Source organism: Lodderomyces beijingensis, assembly GCF_963989305.1.
Source record: "Lodderomyces beijingensis strain CBS 14171 genome assembly, chromosome: 6".
In the NCBI taxonomy this organism is placed as follows: Eukaryota; Fungi; Ascomycota; class Pichiomycetes; order Serinales; family Debaryomycetaceae; genus Lodderomyces; species Lodderomyces beijingensis.
Genome location: NC_089975.1, coordinates 429,839 through 441,177, shown reverse-complemented (window position 1 = coordinate 441,177; position 11,339 = coordinate 429,839). Strand labels below are relative to the sequence as shown.

The 11,339-nt window shown below is 45.4% G+C and overlaps 7 protein-coding genes across 7 annotated transcripts; 2 read left to right on the top strand and 5 right to left on the bottom strand. All coding sequences in view use genetic code 12, as the record gives it.

Moving 5' to 3' along the window:
• Positions 1-137: 137 nt before the first annotated feature.
• On the bottom strand, positions 138-1,541 carry LODBEIA_P49270 (uncharacterized protein; the record flags this gene model as incomplete). Its single annotated transcript, XM_066975202.1, has 1 exon — positions 138-1,541. The coding sequence occupies one exon, from the start codon at positions 1,539-1,541 to the stop codon at positions 138-140; it is 1,404 nt and encodes a 467-aa protein (XP_066831865.1).
• Positions 1,542-1,779: 238 nt separating this feature from the next.
• Positions 1,780-3,303, bottom strand: LODBEIA_P49260 (uncharacterized protein; the record flags this gene model as incomplete). The annotated part of the gene is made up of 1 exon (XM_066975201.1): positions 1,780-3,303. One exon carries the CDS (start codon positions 3,301-3,303, stop codon positions 1,780-1,782), a length of 1,524 nt encoding a protein of 507 aa, XP_066831864.1.
• A 414-nt stretch (positions 3,304-3,717) lies between these two features.
• Positions 3,718-4,155, top strand: LODBEIA_P49250 (uncharacterized protein; the record flags this gene model as incomplete). Its single annotated transcript, XM_066975200.1, has 1 exon — positions 3,718-4,155. One exon carries the CDS (start codon positions 3,718-3,720, stop codon positions 4,153-4,155), a length of 438 nt encoding a protein of 145 aa, XP_066831863.1.
• Positions 4,156-4,296: 141 nt separating this feature from the next.
• LODBEIA_P49240 (uncharacterized protein) lies at positions 4,297-6,219 on the bottom strand (the record flags this gene model as incomplete). The annotated part of the gene is made up of 1 exon (XM_066975199.1): positions 4,297-6,219. The coding sequence occupies one exon, from the start codon at positions 6,217-6,219 to the stop codon at positions 4,297-4,299; it is 1,923 nt and encodes a 640-aa protein (XP_066831862.1).
• Positions 6,220-7,238: 1,019 nt separating this feature from the next.
• Positions 7,239-7,697, bottom strand: LODBEIA_P49230 (uncharacterized protein; the record flags this gene model as incomplete). Its single annotated transcript, XM_066975198.1, has 1 exon — positions 7,239-7,697. One exon carries the CDS (start codon positions 7,695-7,697, stop codon positions 7,239-7,241), a length of 459 nt encoding a protein of 152 aa, XP_066831861.1.
• A 185-nt stretch (positions 7,698-7,882) lies between these two features.
• LODBEIA_P49220 (uncharacterized protein) lies at positions 7,883-8,521 on the top strand (the record flags this gene model as incomplete). Its single annotated transcript, XM_066975197.1, has 1 exon — positions 7,883-8,521. The coding sequence occupies one exon, from the start codon at positions 7,883-7,885 to the stop codon at positions 8,519-8,521; it is 639 nt and encodes a 212-aa protein (XP_066831860.1).
• Positions 8,522-8,634: 113 nt separating this feature from the next.
• LODBEIA_P49210 (uncharacterized protein) lies at positions 8,635-11,271 on the bottom strand (the record flags this gene model as incomplete). The annotated part of the gene is made up of 1 exon (XM_066975196.1): positions 8,635-11,271. The coding sequence occupies one exon, from the start codon at positions 11,269-11,271 to the stop codon at positions 8,635-8,637; it is 2,637 nt and encodes an 878-aa protein (XP_066831859.1).
• Between the last annotated feature and the right edge of the window lie 68 nt (positions 11,272-11,339).

Sequence of the window (11,339 nt, the reverse complement as noted above, 5' to 3'; positions counted from 1 at the left end):
AAATTTGTTTGTTATATTAAAGTGTTGCACATTGTAAGTCGAAATCGAGATTCATTTCTTGAAGAAACTTTTCCGCTATCATTAGTTGGCTAAGTTGGCTAAGTTGGCTGGTGAGTTCGGAAGTTATTTATGACTTGCTACTTATCGTCTGCTCCGGGTCTTGCTCCTCCGTCTTTTGATTTTGGAGGCTCGCGAGTATTTTTGGTTCGGGGCCAAAGTGAAGGAAGCCTAACTACTTGGAATCGAGGTTCGACACATCTTTCAAGGAACCAAGTTTTCAATTTGTTTTCAATTAACGATGAAATCTTTGGTACATCTTGTAATTTAGCTCTTGAACCAATCAAGGATTTCACAACAAATTCCAATCTGTAATCTGGTGAAAATGAAAACATCAACGCTGTGCCTGCGCCTCCAGGATTGGCATTGCTGGTTGCATCGTTGACTTTGGCTTTATCTTTGTTTCCTCTGGACTCAGTACTCGATTGCGGGGGTTGAAGTCCATTTTGATCAATTTGGTCCAATACAAATTCTTGATCATTGGTGTTCACAAGCGATACAGTTAAACAGCCCGAGAACCTCACGATGGAAATCGTTAGGGCCACGGGTAAAATGGCAGTTAGTGGTCTGGGATGATTTAAAAGCAAGCGAGTTTCAATGCCCAAGGTTAACGTGTCTGACAAATCGACATCGATCTTGGCTTCCAACCTACAGGTATCTTCATCGCTTTGCTTGATTCTACAGTTTGAGAAAATTGGGAAATCGTCACCAACGTCGATTTCAGTCAAAGTGATCTTGTCCAAATACTCCGGTAGTTCATTAGTTTCCAAGAAATCATTTAGCAGATGATAGATATTATCAGCTAATAACGCCTCGGTTCTCAAATGCGATATAGTCTGGGCTATCAAGACATTGAACCAGTCCAATGATTCCGACGAGTGGTTGTTGACGTCGTAATATGTCTTTTCCAAAATGCTCGAGACCTTGGCTCGATTATTGAACAATCGTTCATCATCTGTAGTGGGGAGCTCAGCAGCAGCGTCCAAATGAGAATACCGCTCGTTGGCCATGGCGTTGCTCTTACTTTTGGATTTGGTGGTGGCAGAGCCGGTTGAACCAGCTGCTGTAGCCAGCTTTTTATCTCTCTTGACTATGACACCCGAGGCATCGCGTATAATCGATTTCGACGATGCTGATGACGAGTCGGCAAACACGAAAAACTTGACAAATATGATGATTATTAGTATCACGCTGAGCTGGCCTATGACCAAACCCTGTGTAAAGCTCCAGTACGGGTTCGATATTGACGTCGACGTCGATGTCGATGAAAATCGGGTGCCATGCGGTAGTCCCTGATGGCCGAGGTCGACGTTGAGGTCGTGGTGGTGCTGCTCTTGTTGTTGCAAAAGCAACTCCCGCTGTTGTTGAAGCAATTCTTCCTGTTGTTGCTTCAATTGATACCGTAGTTGAGCGAGAAGATCCTGTGATTTGTCCATCGATGGCTCCGATGTTGCCTGACCTGTGAATATCTCAAACTGTGACATCTTGGTTTGGTTGATTGGCGTCCCTTTCCCTCTTGACAAGGCAAGCTGGCCTGGCACGGGTGGTTTTTCCTTCAAGAGATTGGCAAAAGTAGTGATCGCTCGCCGTAGCCCATCGCCTCTTTTTCTCGCAACGAAACATTATCACCAGATTTCAACGTCACATTGAGCCACTGATTTCACATGATTATGGAGATGAGATGAGATGAGATGGGTGAGATTATATCAATATTAAAGCTAGTTACAATTGCGTCTTACATACTTTCTTCTTTGGGGTCCTTCTTGGGGTAGCTTCTTTCTTTGCCGGGGCACTATTGGCAGTTTTAACTGGCGTGCCGTTGATTATTGACCCGCTAGGTCCATTGCCAGTGCTTCTCCTCCTCGTCCTGCGTATCACAATTGGCTTGATTTCTTCCTCGTCATCGTCGTCGTCATCGTCGTCGTCATCGTCATCGGCATCTTCGTCGATTTCTTCTCCTTGTATCCATTCAAGTATGGCCTTGCCTGCATTATTCAATTCTTTGTTGGCATTTCCAATATATTTTGAAGCAAAGTCAGTCAAGGGAGAACCACCTTTATAACCAGTATTAGCAGTAGTAGTAGTTTTAGTAGAAGAAGAAGAAGACGACGATGACGACGAAGCAACATCTTCCGAGTCGCTAATTAGACCCTTGTGCTTCTTTTTCATGTTTTGACTTTCCAAGTACTGTTGCACGTTGAACTTCCTGCCTCTCATGAATTCTCGAATTTCAAAATACAAATCACGACTGACGTTGTTGATGTTCAGTTTGTTCTTCATCCAATAGCTTCTGAAGTCGTCAATGTGTTTCTTGAACTCAAGCTCATTCTTTTTGAGCCAGCTCACATTCAATTCCTTTCTCGTGGCACCACGAGCAAAGTTTCTCATCAAGTACTTGTCGTAGTCGCGGATAATCTTGGTGATGATGTCTGACGTTGATATACCGTCGGTTCTCTGCGTGGTGAGGAATTTGCCTTGCTCTTTGATTGGTTTGTAGATGTCGTCACTGTCGCTACTCGCATAGGGCAAGTCATCGTGGGCAACGTAATCGATTCTGTGCTGGGTGAGAAACTCGGGGGTGACACACCAGGGTGCATTGGGGATAACTTCATCGACCCATTTGCAATGCATCAACGTCTCGCACCGCTGTTCGTCCGTCAACACCGTCAACCCTTTCCGCTTGTGGGTCTCCTTATCGGAAGGTATCCCACACACCAACTCGACGTTTGGAAACGCCTTTTTTGCTTGCGCCAACTGCTTCATGTGGCCCAAGTGGAACAAGTCAAACACACCGTCGGCGTATATTCTAATTGGCCGGTCTTTTGGCGGGATGTTGAATGGGAACCCCTTTGGCCGGTATTTGCGGAGATTTGGCGGAAGCGCTTCGTCATACTTGACTTCCTGCTCTTCAAACTCCTCCTCTTCCTTGGTCTTGATTTTCCTCTTCTTATAACTTTGCTCGCGCCCAACATCAACGCCATTCAAAGCTGTTGACGCCGTTTCCAATTTCTCTTCATCCGTTGCACCAGCAGCAACTGTCGAGTCGCGGTTAGCTCCACCATTATCTCCATCCACTTCTTCTTCTTCTTCTTCTTCTTCTTCTTCTTCGTCTTCGTCTTCGTCTAATCTCCTCTTTCTATTTCGCTTGAATAGATTGGAAATCGAGTCCATCTTGTACAAGGGCTTTGGTGGTGGTGTTCCATTGAGTTTGCACTCGATTTCTCTTCTTTTACTTAGCTTTGTCATTCAGCTCCTCCTCCTTCTTTTCGTCGTCTTTTTCTACAATTACTTCAAGCGGGAACTCGCTTACCTAGTAGACCAGCAAAGGAGGCAACTAATCGGCTCGTTCAAAACGAATCGGCACGAGTGGCTCTGGTTGATTGCTTCGTTCCAGCTCCACCAGCAACAATCATAACATTTTTGCTGTCGGTACGGCGATGGCTATCACCCGCCTTGAAGTCACGTGGCTGGGGGGTCACGTGACTTGAGGCCAGTGTGGTGATAACAGCTCTCTTGGGGTGGAAACGACGAGATGAGGATGGCCATTTCAACTCAACCACGTTTTACAGTTCAGCGAGCTTTCATTCTGTTCTTTTGGCGGGGTGTTTGCTTAGGCAGTATCAATTGTGGGTTAACTTACTCAGAGCAGAGCGGGTCGGCATGACTAGAACCGTTTCCGATTTGAAAACAATCAGCTCATCGACACTCCATTCGTGGCTACTCCAAGGGAAGTCGAAGCACGGGAAGTTCCAAGTGGTAGACGTGCGAGATTCAGACTATGTAGGGGGCCATATAAGGTCCAGCTACAACTATCCGGCCGCCAATTTCCATTCGACGTTGTTGGAGCTCCAGCAGAGGTTGTACAAACAGCAAGTTTCCGATGTGGTGTTTCATTGCATGTTGTCACAAGCGCGAGGCCCCAAGGCTGCTCTAATGTTTCTACGTGCTATCGACGATATTGCCGATCCTGCCATGAAGCGGTATTTCATGGATCATGTCCATGTCTATATTTTGAAGGGCGGGTTTAGCCATTGGCAAGGTGAATATGGCCTGGATCCGAACGTCACTGAGGATTATGCTGCTGATATCTGGAGTTGAACTACAGGGTCATTGAACTGGAGATAAAAGTGGAGTGTTTTGGAATTTTGTATTAACGGTACCTACTTGTGCAATATACATATATATATATGTATACTGCTGCTCTATTATTAAATTGATGAATTATTATTTTATTGTTGCTTATATCAAACTATCAGTATTAGGATTGAAAGTGTATTGTTGTTGCGGTTGCGGTTGCGGTTGTTGATGCTGCGGTTGTTGGTAGAAGGCATTGTTGCCTGTAGTAAATGACGCAAATGGGTTTGTAGATTGAGGAACTAGAGGCTGTGGTTGTTGCTGTGGTTGTTCGGCGTGCGGTGGAAGCTGAAATGTGTAATGCAGTTGGCCATTAGCTGCACGCAGAAATGGATTGGTAGATTGCTGCTGTAATGGTTGTTGTTGTTGTTGTTGTTGTTGAGTTGGTTGCATGAGCTGAGAACCAGTGCGCATAGAAAATGGATTGGTGTTTGACCTTGCCAACCCGGTTTGTTGACTAGTGAAATTTTGCGATATTGCATTATGGCTTGGTTGCACTTGTTGTTGTTGTTGTGAGGCAGGTGTAGAGTGTTGTAAAAATGGATTAGTGGTTTGCTGTTGCAATGGTTGAGGACCATAATTTCCAAATCCATACCCGGTTTGGACAGATTGAAAGGGGGAGGGTTGAAACAGCAGTGATGTGGCTACAGAGGAAGATGGTTGATATTGTTGGCCTTGGAATATAGGACCTAGGCCTCCTGTTTGTTGTGCTTGCATCTGTGCTTGTTGTTGTGCTTGTTGTTGTGCTTGTTGTTGTGCTTGTTGTTGTGCTTGTTGTTGTGCCTGTAACTGTGCCTGTTGTTGAGCTTGAAGTTGGGCCTGCCGTTGAGCCTCCTCTTGTTGTTGTTGTTGTAATAAAAGCTGTTGCTGCTGTTGCTGTTGAAAAGCTTGCTGCTGCTGTTGCTGTTGTTGCAACGCAAATGGATCACTTTTAACATAGTTTTGAGCATGTCCAGGGACAAACATATTATTCCATGGATTATAAGTTTGTTGCACCAATAGTGACTCCCGATCAGCATTTGATTGAGCCTGACTTGCATTGCCGTTTGAGGCCTGGGCTGCAAGATTCGGCTGCTGCAGTGCCTGCTGCAGTGTCAGTTGCTTTTTGTCAATGTTGCCATTCTTTTTGCTCTCCTTTTCCGCTAAATATTGTCTTCTATTAATTTCAAAATTGGGATCATCCAAGTATTCCTCTAACGAACTTGTCAATGCAGTTGGCGCATGTTTTATAGTGGGGACATGTAGTTTCGTTGTATGCTCAAGATGCTTGGCAACCCTCAAGTAGTCAATAACAAACTTTGTTTGATCAACAAATTTCCTATAAATCTTGAGTGATCTTTCTGCATCGTACTTTGACATTTCAAAATAATGTTCCAAGATGTTGATAACGCCTTCGTTCAATTCCTGAAAAAGCGACAACAAGTCATTAACAAGTAGTCTGAATGCAGTCAAGACAATTTCATTATTGATTTCATTCTCCATGAAATTGTTCTTTAACAACGAGTCAATTTGCTTTTGAACACTTTCGCTTTCTCTCAATAGACCCTTGTCGATTGTCAAGAACCTCAATCTGCCCCCTTGCTGACTAGTACTGTTATTCGATCTTTCATCGCGGACATAATCGATCCCCGTGTGGTCAAACTGCTTCACTTTGACGTGGAGATACTTGGCGTACTTCAAAATAAAGCGAACGTCATTTCCCGAGCCGCCACTGCCATGGTGCGAGATGTTACTCAGCGACAAGTTCAACATCGAGTGGCCTCCTTGGTCCGCCAAGTAGTTCAAAACCACATCTTTATCGCCTTCTCTAATCATCAAATGGATAACAATGAGAGACTTGTAAACAACCGACCACGCGCTGTCCTTTAATCTCGTTTGCAAAGTCCTCATGATCGTGTTGAAGTTGTCGTTCGAGATAATTGAGTGATCCGACGAAGTTGCCATTAAAATCGGCTCAATGTATTTCGACTTCGGCGCTGCAACTTTGAGCTTCGTAGCGCCCTTGACAATCTTTTCATACGTCGTCATATTGAACTAGACCAAACTGGATCCCACGAAGTATAAACCAGTGAGGAAATGAACGAATCCCGCTTTGTTGTAGCTTTGTTAGTAGTTTTCAAGGGCAGATAGTATGTGATTTGAGCTGCCCTCCTCCGACTCAAGATTGGACGAATTGAACTGAATCGAATCGGATTGAACTGGAAGATTCCAAATGGATGAGAGGTCTCTTTGTTTCTGGTATGAATAGTAGCAGCAAGCCGGCTCTCCTGCTGTTGGTGGTGGTCTTGATGGTGGTTAATGGTGTTGGTTTTGGTGGTTTCCTTGTTGTAATTAGTTGGTAATTTTTTGCTTGCGGTCCCTCAATTTTTAACACCGAGGCAACGGCAGATATTTCATCAACCGCCAGGACATGCCCCCCCAGACAGATTGACACATGAAAGAGAGGGGCTGATCCAAGCTGAGAGTGGGAGTGGAAGAGGGCATAATGCACTGGACTGCTTGCTATATGATTGGCGTTTTTTTGCCGCTACTGGTTTGCCTGAAAAGCACCGAGGTTATCATCTATCCGGTCAAAAAAAGCACATCAACACACGGACAAGACATAGCATGGGACGGTATGTTGCGGTGGTGAAGCAGGCACAGAGAGCTCATCCGTGTACGTCTCGAAAGACGGAGGAAGGAGACGACGAAGAAGGCCAGGGTTGAATCCACTGATGGGAAGCAAAACTTCGGCTTTAACTCCAGCTAGGGAGTCATTAACAGATGTGTCTAGACTTGAACCTTGATGGTGTGCCAACACGGTTCCCTAGAAAGGCAGTCAAAGGGCGTCGAACATGTCACCTCGTATACTCACTCGTTTTACGTACTTATTCTATATCTATTTACAAAAGCGAAGCAGGCAGGCAGCAGCAGTATAGTTCTTGAACGAGCCCGGCTAGTAGTTCTCGAGATTAATCATTAGCATTCCATCATTAAAAGACCCAAGCTGGAAAAAAGCAAAAGCAAAAGAGGAAAACAAAAAAAATTTCCAACCTGGTGATCAAGACCTATTTTGCCTTCATGCCGCCTCTCTTTTCCAAAAAGTCCTTGGCTTCGTTGACTTTTGTAGCAATAAAAGACGAGCCGCCTTTATCCGGGTGGTTCGCCATCATCAACTTCCTGTGGTGTTCCTTCAATTTCGTCTTGCTCAAGTTGGTCTCTTTCAAATTCAAAATCTGCAATGCTTCCCTAGCACTCATTTTCGCCCCAAATCCACCCGTGATGAATGCTTTCCCGTTTAAGCCTGGCTTATTCGACTTCATTCTGCCCGCGGCAAGATACACCACGGCAAGGCCGCCTAGACCTGTTATCCACGGGTGGCTCAGCATCCAGTTTAAACCTTGGTCAAAGTACCACTCGATCGAGCCTTCGCTAGCCTGTTTTCTCTGGAGATGTCCCGTGTACTGCTGCTGCTGCTGCTGCTGCTGACCGGTTTCCCCGGGGATCGGGAGAGTGGGGACTTCCATCGGTGCCATGACTTCGTATACCCTTCAACCTCTTCAAGTCGGCGTCAATGGGATGGAGTTGAAAATTTTGGTGAGAAAAAAAAATCATCAAATCCATCCCATCTCATATTGACTCCAAGTCAACCAGACCAACTGAACCAACAAGCCACCCAGACCGACATAGCCAGAGATAAGCATAGCACACGATGAGGATTTACCAATGTCATTTCTGCTCGTCGCCAGTATACCCGCTTCACGGAATCACCTTTGTCAGAAACGACGCCAAAGAGTTTAGGTTTTGCCGTTCCAAGTGCCATAAAGCATTCAAACAACGCCGTAATCCCCGTAAGTTGAGATGGACAAAGGCGTTTAGAAAAGCCGCGGGCAAGGAGCTCGTTGTTGACTCGACTTTGACTTTTGCCTCTAGGCGCAACGTGCCCGTGAGATACAACAGAGACTTGGTGGCTACGACGTTGAAAGGTATGAGTAGAATCGAGGAGATTAGACAGAGAAGAGAGCGGGCATTCTACAAGAACAGAATGAAGGGCAACAAGGAGAGGGAGTTGGCTGCCGATAGGAAATTGGTGGCAGATAATCCTGAGTTGTTGAGGTTGAGAGAGGTTGAGTTGAGAAGAAAAGCTGAGAAATTGGCAGCCAAGGAGAATGCTATTGAGGAAGACGGAGACGAGGATGAAGAGGTTGAGGAGGAAGAGGAGGATGAAGAGATGGTTAGCGAAGACGAGGAAATGGAAAGCGAAAGCGAAAGCGAAGGTGAAACTGAGAAAGAGAGTGGCAAGGTGAAACAGAAGGTGTTGTTGAAAAACAAACGGAAAGCCAAAAGATGAACCAGTTTTCAATTTTTGTTTTTGTTCCAGAAAGGTAATGTGTTTCTCAAGTGGCCCAAAGTGAAATACAGTATACAAGTATCTTTATACATTTGAATAGATATAAGTCGACATCATGACAAGTCAAACCCGGCCTCGGCATTGATCGCGTAAAGAATCTTTTCCCTCATTTTTTCCTTCAGCAGATACTCTGGGATCTTGAGAAGATTAATGCAAGTGGATGAACTGGGCAAGGCGTCGCCTCTGCCCTTATTTTGGATCCCAAATTTAGGCTCAAGCCGACTAAAGCCCAACAAGGGGGCTCGCTTGGATGAAGTGACAAACGCAAGCAACTTGCCCACATCCTCATCGGAAAACTCATCCATGAGCTGCCAAAACATGTCAACCACGGGTGAATTGAATTCAAACCCATGGACAATGGAATTGTCACGCCAGTCTTTCCTATTTATCAGCAGCATCTCGCCGGAGATTAGTTTCTGCAATTCGAACGCATCAAAAATTTGAAACCAGCAGCGCGGGATAATTTGAAACACCCCCGAGAGGAACGCGGTGGTTTGACGCGAATAAGCTCGATTCAACTTGTAATCGGCATATTTCTGAACATATATTGCAACATTCAGTTTCGTCACGTAGACATGTTGACCATTCTTGACCAATTCCACTTGCTTGCCCATGTCGTCAATCATGAAATTCAAGTTCAAATTTTCAAGTTCCAGCGGTGGCATATGTGCGAGCAATTTCAAACTCTGGTACAACAGCGGATCGAATATTTGCAATTCGTCAAATGTGTTTCGATGTCCCGTCCATTTATTGAGAAACGACGTGGCAAATGGCACATCGAGCAAAACGTTTTCGTAAAGGCATTTCCCCACGCACATCCCCAAGAAATATAGCATCTCATACCGCTCGCCCGTGGGGTACACTTGATGATCAAATGTCTCCAGAAATAACCTTTCCTCGGGGTCAAATCCAGCAGCGAGCACGCACGTGAGAAACTCCTTGGTGATTCCACCACCATCTATGCCCGCCTCTAGCCCGTATTGATTGTGAAATTCAACCAGAAGCTTGTTTTTGAACTGGGAGCCCGTTTGAGCATACGCCGAAAAGGCGTCTTCTAACAAGTGTTCTCGTCTGATCTTGGCTTTCAATCTTGTTGCCTCCATGAAAAACAGCACGGCATCATCTTTTTTTTCAGTGTCCACCATTCCTTGAAAGATCTGAGCTCGAGTGTAAAACGGCAATGTGTATGGCATTTTCTTCATCAATCGGCTTAAATAGTCCAGGTTCTTGCCATCTTCGCGCCCATTGTCATAGCCATAGCCAGAGCCATAATCGTAGTTATCATTATCATCATCATCATCGTTGTCATTTTCGTTTAAGCTGTCACGCACGTGAACAATCACCTTGTCTACATTAATCTTGAGGTCCTGTATCCAGAAACCCGTGGGCAAGAACTCAAGCCGCAAGTTCTTTTGGTAGATCTGAGTTAGCAAGTTAAACGAGACTTCGGCAAAGTCGCTTTTGATGTCGGTGTTGAGCAATTTCAAGCACATGGATTTCAATAGACTTGTCAATTCGACAACTTCTTCGCGCGACAATGCTTGGTAAAACTCAGAGTCGTTGGAAACAATCAACCAAAACAAAACTAGCTCTTGGAACAAACTGACAAACAGCCTGTCGCGGTCATTCTTCCTCAGATAGGCATCCATTTGCACTAGTTGATGGAAAATTGAAGCTATGTTGGATGCCCTGGCGCATATCATGTTGAAGACGACCTGCTTTTGAGCTGGTGAATGCCGAAGCAAAGTCGAAAGGATGGCGAGCGAGGTGGTTGGTTCTTCCTGTAGTAGTGAAACCACCCCTCGCAAAAACTCTAGTGAATACAATTCACCCACCACATCGTTATCGTCATCACCGATATCATTTTCATCATTATTTTCTGCAGAGTCTGGTAAAATCATCGAGATCAACTTAAAGTCTTTGCCGGTAAAGCTCTCGTTGCCATGGATGATGAAAAAGTTCTTGGTCATGACCTTGCTCGCCGACACTTGTCCGCTGTGTGCGGACTCCACTCGATCCCGAATCACTGTTAAATAGTGCGGGTTAGCTTCATGAAACACGTTCAAGCCCAAGACGCGGATAAAGGTCGCAAAGTCCAACTCCTGCTCCCATGCCACTTGGAACACGTATGAAACCACCTCCGATAGCATCTCTGGGTCGATATCTCGGTCCGATTGTATCCAGTCGTACAAGGCATTAATCAGCTTATCGCTGGGGAAATGGACCAAGCGCCAGATCTTGAAAATTAGAGCTTTGTTTTGCCGGCTTGCGTGTGGAAGCACATCAGCGAGGCCATCAACAAGTCTAGCGTTGATGAACGGGGGCAATTGCTCGACTGTCTCTGCGCTGGAGCTCATGCGGTTGTAAAGAACGCTGACTAAAACGTGGATCGTTTCCGGTTTGCGCTCCAGATACTTTAAAAGCAACACGGCATCAGCAAGCCATGTGCTCAAGTCACCTTCACCGTCCTGCCATCTTTGCAAAAGGTGAGCAATCTGCTGTTTCCGGTCAAGATACCGCTGTATGCTTTTTTGAAGAACTTTGGCCGCTCGTTCCTTTGTGCGCTGCTCTTCTCGCTGTTGCCGTTGTAGTTTCGCCTGTTGGAGGAAATTGGTGTTTGGCTGCTGCTGTTTCTTGTTGCCTAGATTGACTGTTCTGCGTCGGCTGCTGCTTACTCCCGTGAAGTTCATTGTTGCTGGCGGTGGTCAAAGGGTTGGTTTGGTGTTGACTTGTTGGTGTAAAAACTTTGGTGCGTGTG